This window comes from Rhinatrema bivittatum, chromosome 3, assembly GCF_901001135.1.
Source record: "Rhinatrema bivittatum chromosome 3, aRhiBiv1.1, whole genome shotgun sequence".
Taxonomy (NCBI): Eukaryota; Metazoa; Chordata; class Amphibia; order Gymnophiona; family Rhinatrematidae; genus Rhinatrema; species Rhinatrema bivittatum.
The window spans coordinates 379270306-379285180 of record NC_042617.1 but is presented as its reverse complement, the minus strand read 5'-3'; the positions used below and the strand labels follow the sequence as shown (position 1 = coordinate 379285180).

Below are 14875 nucleotides of genomic sequence, written 5' to 3'. Positions count from 1 at the left end.
TCACTCCTGTGACCTAAAATATCTCACATGGAAAGTGATTTTCCTTTTAGCTATCACTTCAGCTCTCAGGATTAGTGAGTTACAGGCCCTAGTTACCTATCCGCCTTACACTAAGCTCCTGCAGGACTGGGCGGTTCTCCGCACTCACCCTAAGTTTTTTACCCAAGGTAGTTTCGGAGTTTCATATTAATCAATCCATTATACTACCTACCTTTTTTCCCAGGCCCCATTCCAAACCAGGGGAACAGGCTCTGCATACCCTTGACTGTAAACGAGCTCTAGCTTTCTATCTAGACCGTACACTTGCCCACAGGACGAGCACTCAGTTATTCGTCTCTTTCCATCCCAACAAATTAGGACAACCTGTTGGTAAGCAGACTCTCTCCTCCTGGTTGGCAGACTGCATATCTTCTTGCTACCAGCAAGCAGGCATTCCCTTTCAAGACCGTGTTAAAGCACACTCTGTCAGGGCCATGGCGACTTCAGTAGCACACCTAAGATCGATGCCGCTTCCTGGCATTTGCAGGGCTGCCACCTGGAGCTCTCTCCATACTTCACAGCCCACTATTGCTTGGACAAAGCCGGAAGACAAGATTCCATCTTTGGCCAGTCTGTCTTGCGCAACCTTTTTGCAACGTGACGTACCAACATCTTTTCCGCCTGCCCGGTGGGGTTCAGGATGCCCTCTACCAAATTCCACCCCAGTTGTTGTGCCTGTTGCACGCCGTTGGGTACATTTGGTGCATGTTCGAACATCCTCAGCTCGGTACTCACCCATATGTGAGGACTACCATCCTGCTTGTCCTGTGAGAAAGTGAATGTTGCTTACCTGTAACAGGTGTTCTCACAGGACAGCAGGATGTTAGTCCTCACGAAACCCGCCCGCCGCCCAGCGGTGTTGGGTTCGTAACGTTTTGTTTTATTTTTTCGGCACTGCCTGTAGCTATCAAATAAGACTGAAGGGGGACCCCTGCTGGCTGTAGGGTTAGTTCTGGAAACTTTGACAGAAGTTTTCCGTGATTGGGCTCCATCCTGATGATGTCACCCATATGTGAGGACTAACATCCTGCTGTCCTGTGAGAACACCTGTTACAGGTAAGCAACATTTGCTTTACCCTCCACACTGAAGAAGATTCCAGATGCAAAATGCTGGAAGTCCTTCAGTTTGTAGACGCACCTAAGGAGGTAATGTCCATCCCTGTTCATGAGGTTCTCTTTGATCTTCTTCAGTGCAACTGGGAGCACCCAGGGACAGAATCACCTGTCATCGTAAGTCTGATGCTACTTATCTAGTCCAATCAGCACCTGGCTTCCAGAAAACTCAGCTAGCCCACCATTCAGTGGTAGTTGAATCTGCCCAGAAGAAGGCCAGAAGACCACGGCCTCATTCTTCCGTGCCTCCTGGGAAGGAGCAGAAATTCCTCAATGCTTTTGGTCGTAGAGTCTTTTATGGCTCTATGCTAATTTCCCGTATTGCGGCCTACCAACTTTATATGACGCAATACAACAGGAATTTATTTAAGCAGTTGCAGGAGTTTTCTGATTCCCTTCTGGACCAGTTCCAGGACCAGCTCAATTGGATTTTCAAAAAGGGCCTTGATGCTGGCAAACATGAAGTACGGGCTGCTTATGACATCTTTGACACTGCGTCCAGGGTGTCAGCAGCTGGATTAAGTGCCAGGAGGTGGGCATGGCTGAAATCCTCTGATCTTGCGCCCAGACGTTCAGGAGCGGTTAGCGGACCTCCCCTGCACGGGAGATAATCTCTTTGGCGAGAAGTTTCAGACTGTAGCGCAGCTCAAGGATCATAATGAGACTTTGCATCAACTCTCTGATGGGCACACAGTGTTCTCCTCCTCTTCTAAATGGCCGTTCAGAAGGGAGGCAAAAAGATCTACCTTCAAAGCACATAGGTACTACCCTCCTCCAGCTTGATCTCGTCCAACTAGACCCTATCAGAAGGATCAACCTCACCAGGCCTCAGAAGACTCAACCAGCTCCACAACCTGGTCCTTCCTTGGGATTTTGACTACCCACTAGAGAGCATTTGTCGACTTCCAACTCTACCATCTCTGCCACTTCACCAACAAGTGGCACACAATCACCACAGATCAGTGGGTCCTGTCGGTCGTAGCTCAAGGTTACCATCTAAACTTCCTCTTACTACTGGCGGACCTTCCTCTACATCCGGGGTGGAGTTCCACCGACCACTCTCCTAGAAGAGGAAATAACATCCCTCCTACAAGCCAATGCCATAGAACATGTTCCCCCTCTACAAAAGGGAAAGGGCTTCTACTCCCGGTATTTCCTAATACCAAACAAATCGGGAGGCACTCGTCCAATCTTAGATCTTCGTGCCCTAAACAAGCATCTATGGAAAGAGAAGTTCAGGATGGTAACCTTACTCACTCTTCTCCAACAGGGAGATTAGCTTTGCTCTCTAGAACTACAAGACGGTATATGCATATAGCAATAACCCCGTTTCACAAAAAATACCTCCAGTTCCTCATCAGAAACCGGCACTTCCAGTACAGTCTCCGTTCGGTCTCACATCGGCACCTAATGTCTTCACGAAATGCCTGGCAATAGTAGCAGCATACTTGAGGCGGCTAGGCACTCACATCTATCCTTAACTGGACGACTGGCTACTGAGGGCCCCATCCGCGGAGGCAGTTCTTCACTCCCTCCATCTCACTTTGCAACTACTACTATCATTGGGATTTGTAGTCAATTATCCAAAGTCCAATCTGACTGCGTCTCAGCTCCTCTCCTTCATTGGAGCAGATCTCAACACCATCCAAGCGAAAGCTTTTCTTCCAAAGGACCGCGTGCATACTCTGGCAGTGCTTGCAAATACTATATGAACTCGCTGAACCACAATGGCTCGTCGTCTTCTCATCTTGTTAGGCCACATGGCGTCCTCAGTCCGTGATACACCAATGGCTCGCCTTGCCATAAGAATAGCGCAGTGGACATTAAAGTGCCAGTGGTCTCAGGTCCACCATCCAGTATCCAACATTATCCATGTCACCAGCCAACTTGGTCTCTTGCTAGCTTGGTGGATCCAGGAGTCCACTCTGGTCAGAGGACTACCTTTCCAATCTCCAGAACCCCAGATAACACTGACAACGGATGCTTCCACTCTATGGTGGGGAGACTAAGTCAACAACCTGCAGACTCAGGGAACTTGGTCTGCAGCGGAATCACAATATTAGATAAATTTTCTGGAGCTCAGGGCAATAAGATATTCCCTTATAGCCTTCCAAGATTGCCTCTCCAACAAGACAATCCTAATCCAAACAGACAACCAAGTAGCAATGTGGTACATCAACAAGCAGGGAGGAACTGGCTCTATTTAGGAAGTAGCACAAATCTGGGCTACAGCTCTCTCTCAGTCTATGCTACTGAGAGCAACCTACGTGGCAGGCATGGACAATGTACTAGCAGACAAACTCAGTCGCACGTTTCATCCCCACGAGTGGTCCCTGAACCCTATGGTGGCGGAGAGCATATTCCAGAAGTGGGGGTATCCAACTGTAGACCTCTTTGCATCGATTCATAACCGCAAAGTAGAGAACTTCTGCTCACTACATCACGGTCAAAGAAGACCACTAAGAGACGCCTTCACCCATTGCCCTCTCTTGGGCAATGGGTCTCCTGTATGCCTATCCTCCACTTCCTCTCAAAAGCAAGACTCTCGTGAAGCTACGAGAGGACAGGGGCTTCATGAATCTCATAGCCCCTCCCTGGTCGCACCAGGTGTGGTTTCCCATCCTTCGCAACCTCTCAGTCTGTCCACAAATTTGCCGTCTCTGATATCTGATATCACAGAACCACGGACAGCTGCTTCATCTGCACCTCCAGGCTCTATCATTGACAGCCTAGATGTTGAAAGGCTAATATTACAACCGCTCAATCTCTTGGACCCAGTATCCCATGTCCTGGTAACTTCACGAAAGCCTTCTACAAGGAAATCTTATCATTCCAAATGGAAACTATTTTCCTTATGGTGCACATCAAAGGAAATAGATCCCTTTACCTGCCCCACTGCGAAGTTCCTAGACTACCTCTGGCACCTCTCAGACTCTGGTCTACAAACTTCCTCCATTAGGGTTCATGTCAGTGTGGTAGCCGCTTTCCATAAAGGTATAGGGGATGTCTCGTTATTGACACAACCCTTGGTTGTGTCGATAACGAGACATCCCCTATGCCTTTTATGAGGGGCTTGCTTCACCTCAAGCCCCCTTTGCATCCTCCGGCACCTTCTTGGGACCTCAGTGTGGTATTAGCACGGCTCATGAAACCTCCATTTGAGCCTCTGCACTCCTGCGAGCTACGTTATCTCAGTTGGAAAATGCTTTCTTCTTGCTATAACGTCCGCTCGCAGGGTCAGTGAGCTACAGGTGCTGGTAACATACGTACCTTACACGAAATTTCTCCATGATCGTGTGGTGCTTTGCACTCATCGTAATTCTTACCGAAGGTAGTCTCTGAATTTCATTTAAATCAGTCGATTATCCTACTTACTTTCTTTCCAAGACCCTACTCACATCCAGGTGAGCGGGCTCTGCATTCCTTGGACTGCAAGCTTGCACTAGCCTTTTATTTGGAACGCACTGCAGGCCATAGGAAGTCCACCCAGCTGATTGTTTCCTTTGATAAAACTAAACTGGGAATCCCGGTGGGCAAGCAGACCCTGTTCTCCTGGCTGGCGGACTGTATTTCTTTCTGCTACCAGCAAGCAGGCCTTCTGCTCCAGGGACGCATTAAAGCGTACTCTATTCGAACAATGGCAACGTCGTTGGCACACCTTCATTCTGTACCTCTTGCTGACATCTGCAGGGCTGCTACATGGAGTTCTCTCCATACCTACGTAGCTCACTATTGCCTAGACAAGGCTGGCAGGCAAGATTCTGTCTTTGGCCAGTCTGTTCTGCGCAATTTATTCTCAGCTTAATACTCAACTTCCTTCCAACAGCCCGCTGGGAATTTCAGGCTGCCCTCTTATCCAAAACCACCCCTTTTTTTGTGCCTGTTGCATGTTTTTGGGTGCTTTTGGTACATTGCTCGGGCATCCTCAGCTCGCTATTCACCCATATGTGAGGACTACCATCCTGCTTGTCCTGTAAGAAAGCAGAGTTGCTTACCTGTAATAGGTGTTCTCACAGGACAGCAGGATGTTAGTCCTCACGAAACCCTCCCGCCACCCCGCGGAGTTGGGTTCGCTTATGATTTATTTTATTTTTCGCAAGTACTTTTTACTATAAACGAGACTGAAGGGGGATGCTGGGCATGCTCAGTGGTGCCAGTCAAAGTTCTAGAAACTTTGACAAAAGTGTTCCGTGATTGGGCACCATCCTGATGATGTCACCCATATGTGAGGACTAACATCCTGCTGTCCTGTGAGAACACCTGTTACAGGTAAGCAACTCTGCTTTCTAGAAGACACTGCAACTGGGATGTCCAAATCAACATCTGGCAGATTTAAATCCCCTAGCAATAGCACCTCCCCTTTCATAGCAATTTTGTCAATATCCTCCATTAAAGGTGAATTTTAAGAGTCGCATGCATACAAATTAATACATGTGCATACAAATAGCACATATTCGCATAAGTGCTGTTTAATAAACCTCAAACAAAAATGTACAAGCAATGGTATGAGAATAAATGTGCTCATATAAAAAAGGAATGAGCTAGGGGAAAGTCAGGGGCATTTTGGAGCGGGGGCAAACATTTGCACGTATAAGTTGCTATTTTATAATCTGCAAAAGCGACATGCATATGGCTGTTACTTGCACATATTTACATCTGCTATTTATCTGGTGTAAGTCAGAATAAAATCTTTATAGCCAAGTATTGACAGGGTGAAGGGCCTGGGTAAACTGGGGAGAGTTCAGGCTGAGGAACCAGAGGGGTATTGATGACCTAGTGAGAGACTGAGAAAACTGGTGGACTAATTGGTAAAATTGGCGATTCCCTTCACGCAGGCATGTTACTAAATTTGATGAGTTACACACCAAAAAACCCACATGTGCTAATAAAAATATGCAAGTTACATTTGCTTGTGTAAATGATTACAATAAGAAGCACAAATATGCACACATAGCAGATGTGTGCCACTTATCCAGATAAATTTTGACAATGCTAAGTGGTGGCTTTTCCAGATAAGTCTTTAAAAAAGTGCTACTTAGCCAGATAAGTCTTCAAGCACTAGTTATTCAGCTGTCTTACTTATTGGCTGAGTCGTGCTTTTCTTTTCGTTATCTGGATATCTTACTTAGCCAGGTAAGCAGCTATTTTTTGAGGTTTTTCTAAGTGGTGGCATATATTTCTGTCTAAGATACGCAACATGTACTTTCAACATAGCCAGAGAAGTTTTGGCAATGCCGCCACTTAGCCAGGTAAGTCAAAACCTTTCCCACTATGTTGAAAATATATGCTGCATATCTTTTTACATACATGAACACGGGTAGATTTAAGTGTATTTTATATAGTGTGAGTGCATATAGCTACGTATTTGAGCATGTTTTAAAATTATCCTCTTAATTTTGTATCCATTTCTTCTGCCTGTGATGGAAGTCTGTATGTTACACCAGTATAAATAGATGTTCTTTTCCTATTTCCAGATTAATCCACAGTGCCTCCTTCTTAACCTCTTAAGCCCTGCAAATTTGTATGTACACCACTTTGATTGGGTTGAAGTCCAAGAAGCGGTATATAAGAATTTTACATAAATCCTGTAAAAAAATTATATGGCTTCAATATGTTTTATATATAGTAGAGATGTGAATCGGAACTGAAATCCGAACCGATTCTGGTTCCGATTCACATCTATAGAGATGTGAATCGGAACTGAAATCCGAACCGATTCTGGTTCCGATTCACATCTCTAAATAGTACCTCATCTCCTGCATTTCTTCCTACCCAGTACTTCCTGAGTAGATTGTAATCTCATATAACCAGTCATGGTTTTCTGTCTCTGGTGACAACCATGTCATGGTTACCATGTCTCTATGACAGTCACTATATCAAAATTGTTTTTTTCCAGGATTGCCTCTAGATCTGGGACTTTATTTCCCATACTTTTAGCATTAGTGTACAAAGCTAGTTTATATAGCTTTATAGATATTACCCTTTTTTCCATTTCTGTACATATTTAATATTTTACTTAACTTAGGGTTTTGTTCACCCATCCCTGATGATCCTAGATTTTAAGCCCTCATAATAGGTTTGCCAGTCTGTATTGGAAGATGCTGGGCCCCTTCAACAGGTGGACCCCATTTCTGCTCAGCAGTTCTTCAAACATTATCCCATGGTCCATAAAGTCAAAACATTCTTGTCAGCACCATATGTGCAGCCAGGTGGTGCACAGATGGTGCACCATCCTGAATACTAGCTTCCCTGCCTGAGCCTTTATCCTTTACTGGGAGGATGTAAAAGAATATCACCTGTGGACATTTCTGTTTTACTTTAAAGCCTATCAAGTGAGAGTGGCATCAAGTTCAGTGGTACATATCCGATATACCTCAGTTTATATTTGCTTAAAAGTGACTTGATTCTCTACACATACTTTTACCAAGTACTTTTGTCTCAAAGTGGATTATCACAGGAATGGTAGCTTTGGCCATTAGCTGTTAGAACTCTTGTCCTGTTCTTCCAAGCTAGCCCTAGTTCAAGAAGTTGGCCGTAGAGGCAAAAACTCACAGTAAAAACTTTTAAAAATATATCTGAAGCAGAAAGCCTGTGAGGAAGTCAGTTGGACCGTTAGATGATCGAGGGGTTACGGGGGCACTTAGAGAAGATAAGGCCATCGCGGAAAGATTAAGTGATTTCTTTGCTTCGGTGTTTACTGAAGAGGATGTTGGGGAGGTACCCGTACTGGAGAAGGTTTTCATGGGTAATGATTCAGATGGACTGAACCAAATCACGGTGAACCTAGAAGATGTGGTAGACCTGATTGATAAACTGAAGAGTAGTAAATCTCCTGGACCGGATGGTATACACCCCAGAGTTCTGAAGGAACTAAAAAATGAAATTTCAGACCTATTAGTAAAAATTTGTAACCTATCATTAAAATCATCCATTGTACCTGAAGACTGGAGGATAGCTAATGTAAACCCCTATTTAAAAAGGGCTCCAGGGGAGATCCGGGAAATTACAGACCGGTTAGCCTGACTTCAGTGCCAGGAAAACTAGTGGAAAGTGTTCTAAACATCAAAATCACAGAACATATAGAAAGACATGGTTTAATGGAACAAAGTCAGCATGGCTTTACCCAAGGCAAGTCTTGCCTCACAAATCTGCTTCACTTTTTTGAAGGAGTTAATAAACATGTCGATAAAGGTGAATCGGTAGATGTAGTGTACTTGGATTTTCAGAAGGCGTTTGACAGAGTTCCTCAAGAGAGGCTTCTAGGAAAAGTAAAAAGTCATGGGATAGGTGGTGATGTCCTTTCATGGATTGCAAGCTGGCTAAAAGACAGGAAACAGAGAGTAGGATTAAATGGACAATTTTCTCAGTGGAAGGGAGTGGGCAGTGGAGTGCCTCAGGGATCTGTACTGGGACCCTTACTTTTCAATATATTTATAAATGATCTGGAAAGAAATACGACGAGTGAGGTAATCAAATTTGCAGAGGGTAAAAAATTGTTCAGAGTAGTTAAATCACAAGCAGATTGTGATAAATTGCAGGAAGACCTTGTGAGGCTGGAAAATTGGGCATTTAAATGGCAGATGAAATTGAATGTGGACAAGTGCAAGGTGATGCACATAGGGAAAAATAACCCATGCTATAGTTACACAATCTTAGGTTCCATATTAGCCAAGAAAGAGATCTAGACGTCAGAGTGGATAACACATTGAAATCGTTGGTTCAGTGTGCTGTGGCAGTCAAAAAAGCAAACAGAATGTTGGGAATTATTAGAAAGGGAATGGTGAATAAAACGGAAAATGTCATAATGCCTCTGTATCGCTCCATGGTGAGACCGCACCTTGAATATTGTGTACAATTCTGGTCGCCACATCTCAAAAAAAGATATAATTGCGATGGAGAAGGTACAGAGAAGGGCTACCAAAATGATAAAGGGAATGGAGCAGCTCCCCTATGAGGAAAGACTAAAGAGGTTAGGACTTTTCAGCTTGGAGAAGAGACGGCTGAGGGGGGATATGATAGAGGTGTTTAAAATCATGAGAGGTCTAGAACAGGTAGATGTGAATCGGTTTTTTACTCTTTCGAATAATAGAAAGACTAGGGGGCACTCCATGAAGTTAGCATGTGGCACATTTGAAAACTAATCGGAGAAAGTTCTTTTTCACTCAACGCACAATTAAACTCTGGAATTGGTTGCCGGAGGATGTGGTTAGTGCAGTTAGTATAGCTGTGTTTAAAAAAGGATTGGATAAGTTCTTGGAGGAGAAGTCCATTACCTGCTATTAAGTTCACTTAGAGAATAGCCACTGCCATTAGCAATGGTAACATGGAATAGACTTAGTTTTTGGGTACTTGTCAGGTTCTTATGGCCTGGATTGGCCACTGTTGGAAACAGGATGCTGGGCTTGATGGACCCTTGGTCTGACCCAGTATGGCATATTCTTATGTTCTTATGTAAGCCCCCATTAGCCTCTTGCCCTGGCAATGACTAAAACACCAAAGCTCTGTTAAATAGTGTGGCATTACGGGACATTTAACAAGTTGAGTGCTGACTCTTTAGATGACAGCAAACCCACTGCCTCTTTTTCCTTTTCTAAGTTTGTAAGCTATATGAAAATTTGAAGGACATAATTATGAGAGTATAGCTACATCTTGCTCAGTTAATTAAGGGGCGGATTTTCAGAGCCCTGCTCGCGTAAATCCGCCCAAAACCGGGCGGATTTACGCGAGCAGGGCCCTGCGCGCCGGGAAGCCTATTTTACATAGGCCTCCCGGCGCGCGCAGAACCCCGGGACTCGCGTAAGTCCCGGGGTTTTCGGAGTGGGCGTGTCGGGAGGGGTGTCGGGGGCGGGGCCGGAGCGCGCGGCGTTGCGGGGGCGTGTCGGCAGCGTTTTGGGGGCGGGTACGGGGGCGTGGCTACGGCCCGGGGCGGTCCGGGGGCGTGGCCGCGCCCTCCGTACCCGCCCCCAGGTCGCGGCCCGGCGCGCAGGAGTCCCGCTCGCGCGCGGGGATTTACGCCTCCCTCTGGGAGGCGTAAATCCCCCGACAAAGGTAGGATGGGGGTTTAGACAGGGCCGGGCGGGTGGGTTAGGTAGGGGAAGGGAGGGGAAGGTGAGGGGAGGGCAAAGGAAAGTTCCCTTCTAGGCCGCTCCGATTTCGGAGCGGCCTAGGAGGGAATGGGGGTAGGCTGCGCGGCTCGGCGCGCGCAGGCTATACAAAATCGATAGCCTTGCGCGCGCCGATCCAGGATTTTAGTAGATACGCGCGACTACGCGCGTATCTACTAAAATCCAGCGTACTTTTGTTTGCGCCTGGAGCGCAAACAAAAGTAGGCTGATCGCGCTTCTTTTAAAATCTACCCCTAAGGTTCTGATTGGCAGAAGATACCTCTGAAGTGGAAATGATTTTGGTGACTGATGTCAAGCTGGCCCCACTTCCTGACTTTGGCCTAGTGGTCTGGGGTCCATAGCAGATATCAACAAAGGAACAGGGGAGGTAAGCAGATGCTGGAAAAGTTTTGGCTGGCAGGATAACATCTCTCCTGGGTATGGGACATTACATTGGAACTTACTCTGAAGAGAGAGCGGTGTTAAGTGGAGTGCCGCAAGGGTCGGTGTTGGGACCGGTCCTGTTCAATATCTTTGTGAGTGACCTTGCGGACGGAATAGAAGGTAAGGTTTGTCTTTTTGCGGATGACATTAAGATCTGCAACAGAGTGGACATTCTGGAAGGAGTGGAGAGAATGAGCCGGCATTTAAGGAAGCTGGAAGAGTGCTCGAAGATATGGCAGCTGAGATTCAATGCCAAGAAGTGCAGAGTCATGTATATGGGGTGTGGAAATCCAAAAGAACTGTATTCGATGGGGGGGGGGGGGGGGGGGGGGGGAGGACTGGTGTGCACGGAGCAGGAGAGAGACCTTGGGGTGATAGTGTTTAACGATCTGAAGTCGGCGAAACAATGTGACAAGGTGATAGCTGAAGCCAGAAAGATGCTGGGCTGCATAGAGAGAGGAATATCGAGCAAGAAAAGGGAAGTGATTATCCCCTTGTACTGGTCCTTGGTGAGGCCTCACCTAGAGTACTGTGCTCAGTTCTGGAGACCATATCTCCGAAGGGACAGAGACAGGTTGGAAGCGGTCCAGAGAAGGGTGACCAAAAAGGTGGAGGGTCTTCATCGAATGACTCTCCACCTTTAGATTGAGGAATCTAAATATGTACACCCTGGAGGAAAGGAGGAGCAGAGGTGATATGATACAGACTTTCAGATACTTGAAAGGTTTTAATAATCTAAAGACAATGACAAACCTTTTCCATTGGAAAAAAGATCAGCAGAACCAGGGGTCACAATTTGAAACTCCAGGGAGGAAGACTCAGAACCAATGTCAGGAAGTATTTCTTCACAGAGAGGGTGGTGGATGCCTGGAACGCCCTTCCGGAGGAAGTGGTGAAGACCAAAACTGTGAAGCACTTCAATGGGGCGTGGGATATATACTGTGGATCCATAAAGTCTAAAGGATTTGAATGAAGAGAAGCGGCATGGGGGTAGTTTGCAGGAATTACGGCTACTACCTGGAGATTAATACCCTTATTCAATAAACATACTCACTGTCAGTGCAACTCCAGCATTGCTCTATGCTTCAACGGCAAGAGGAAATGTGGAAAAAAGGATTTGCATTCACAAAAAACCAGAGAGTAGCTTGCTTGTTGTGGCGGTTACTACCCCAAACCAAATAAGTCTGATACTTCACTTTCAGTGCATATTCAGCATACCTCTCTGCTTCAACGGTAGGGGGGAAAGAGGAAAAGAGGATTTATATTTAGGCAACAACCAACAAGGAATAAGAACATAAGAATGAGTAGATGTGATGCGGTTATTTATACTTTTGAATAATAGAAGGACTAGAGAGCATTCCATGAAGTTAGCAAGTAGCACATTTAAGACTAATCGGAGAAAATTCTTTTTCACTCAACGCACAATAAAGCTCTGGAATTTGTTGCCAGAGGATGTGGTTAGTGCAGTTAGGTTCAAAAAAGGTTTGGATGAGTTTTTGGAGAAGAAGTCCATTAACGGCTATTAATCAAGTTTACTTAGGCAATAGCCACTGCTATTAATTGCATCAGTAGCATGGGATCTTCTTAGTGTTTGGGTAATTGCCAGTTTCTTGTGGCCTGGTTTGGCCTCTGTTGGAAACAGGATGCTGGGCTTGATGGACCCTTGGTCTGACCCAGCATGGCAATTTCTTATGTTCTTAAGGAATGAATTACACAGTCTGAGCAAACAAATAATTATGGGAGTAGCTTGCTTGTTACAGCGGTTACTACCCTGAATCAATTAAGTCTGATACTTCACTGGGAATACATATCCAGCGCAACGCACTTCTTCAATGGCAGGGGGAATAAAGAAAAGAGGAATTATATTCAGACAACATCTAAAAAGGACTGTATGGCACAGACTGGGTAAACAAATAAGCATGGGAGTAACTTGCTTATTGCAGCAGTTGCTACCCCTGACCAATTGAGCTGGATGCTTTGCTTGGATGCAGCTCCAGCGCTGCTCTCTACATCGATGGTGGGGGTGGAGGGAAACTGGAACCAGGGAGTTGCTGATGGGGGCCAAGAGTAACAGATAAGTATGAGAAAATTGTTTTTTAAAAAAAGTGTGAAAGCTTGCTGGACAGACTGGATGGGCCATTTGGTCTTCTTCTGCAGTCATTTCTATGTTTCTATGGAATGGACACTTTCTAGTTGAGAACACTGGTATTCATTATGAAAGTCTGTCAAGATAATTTGCAGTAACCTGTGGTGAGGTCTAAGGTTGGGATTTACCTGTCCAATTCCAATTTCAGTTATTCTACCATTGATATAGGATAGGATCTAAGTGTAATACTTTGTTTACTTAACATATTTATCATGGCATAAGGTTTTTGTTAGTCTATAAGGGTTCACCTACATCTGTGTTTTTACAGAAATAATTTCAGATTGAGGATTTTATAGATATGTTTTAATAGGAAAGAAAAGTAGGCATTTATACATTTTTATCATCAGTTTCAGGTGCAACACAACATCAGTAATTGTCTTGTCTTGCTGGGAAGGTGTAGCTTATTAAGAAAACATCTGATAGATCTACTTTTCTCTGAAATAAACCGTTTTATTGATGAGTTGCTACATGCCTGCCAGGTAATGAAGTATTCAGATGTCACTGTCTTGAAGCAAAGTGCTCAGTATTACTTGTTAAAATGTTAGAATTGTTTGTGTTAAACTTTATCTAATAATAAAAGACATTGAAAAAATGGATCTTTATGCCTTGGAGATGATATTCAAAGGAGTTTCTCATGTAAATTTAACATACTATCATAGCAATTTTCAAAAGCCATTTATTGGAATAAAGTGCACTTACATGATTAAATCATATGGACAATTCAATGGCATATATTGTAGCAATTTTCAAAAGCCCACTTACTCTAGTAAAGTGCATTTACATGTGTAAAACCCAGTTTTACACATGTAAATGCTTTTTAAAATCAAGCCTTTTTATAATATCTTCTGTTTTGCACATATTTGTGAACAATATTTAGGGTGAATGAGAGGACTATTTTGTCACATGTTTGAAAATACATTCCCAACTTAGACAAGAGGTTTGATGTACTAAGCTGCAAATGTTTTCACAGACAGGGGTCTATGCATGTAGAAAAAAGTGTAAAAGATGCAGAAACAGTGGCATTTGGGGCTTTTGCACAATTTTACAATATAGGGGCTGTTTGTGAAAAATTTGGAAAATTATTCTCTCACACATAGCCTACTTTGGATATAAGTTTACAAAAAGTACAAGATAATGAGCTGTTGTGATGCAGTATCTCTGAATTCTGTGAAAACTGGCACACAAAGATGTCTATATGTCACTTTTGCAAACAAGATAACGTTGACTATTAGACCTGAATTTTGAATCCAGACTGTTATTACAACTGTTCTCAGCTGTGAACTAGTGTTGTATTGAAACTGTGTATTGATCAGTATTATGCTGCTTAAAGTTAAAAAAAAAAAAAAAAAAAAAAAGATGGGCTACTTCCTCTGCACTCTGTACAAGAAGTAGGAAATTGTTCTGTCTCCATCTTTTTGTACACACTGTTAAAGGTATTCAATATACTTTACAGATTTTGCTTGTCTTACTTGCATTTCTGTTCTCTGCTATCAAAGCTCAGTGAAGTGAGTTAATATTTTTTTTATTTGGCCCCGGAGGTCAGATTCATGCAGAATTTTCCTACACAGCAGCAATCCAGAAAAAAAGTCAGGGTCTTCTCTTTTGGTCAGCTTGGGTATCCTGGGAGCCATAGGGGTAGGCCAAGCTGTGGTAGGTTATATGGTCTGTGCTATCTGGGTCAAAAAAATCTGTTGCTGTTCAAGCCATTGCTTATTACTGGGCCACTGGCCTAGTTTGATACTTTGAAATCTCTGCTCTTCAATAAGGTCTTGATGTTTACTCTTCATGCTGAGCTAAGGCAGGTACTGGGGTATCACAGGCACACATCTATCCTCGGGGAATGTAGCAGTCTCCACACAAAAACATAACAACCATTTTCTTTTGTCCTCAAAACAATGCCTAGCCTGCCTGGCTCTAACTTTAAACTTCTGTCTGACAAGGTACGGCTAGGTCCTTTAGCCCAAAGGATCCAGCTGTTGGACACTGCCTCTGTGACCAAGTCAGAAATCCTTAAAGCATAGGTGCCTTC

General features: G+C 44.3%; 1 protein-coding gene across 1 annotated transcript in view; it reads left to right on the top strand.

Annotated features, from left to right (window-relative positions):
* The window catches only part of MEI4 (meiotic double-stranded break formation protein 4), a 165597-nt gene that overhangs the window by 109993 nt on the left and 40729 nt on the right, over positions 1-14875 (top strand). Inside the window, exon 4 of the mRNA XM_029595578.1 lies at positions 13194-13325. Coding sequence (XP_029451438.1) covers positions 13194-13325 — 132 coding nt within the window. The remainder of the gene's footprint in view (positions 1-13193; positions 13326-14875) is intronic.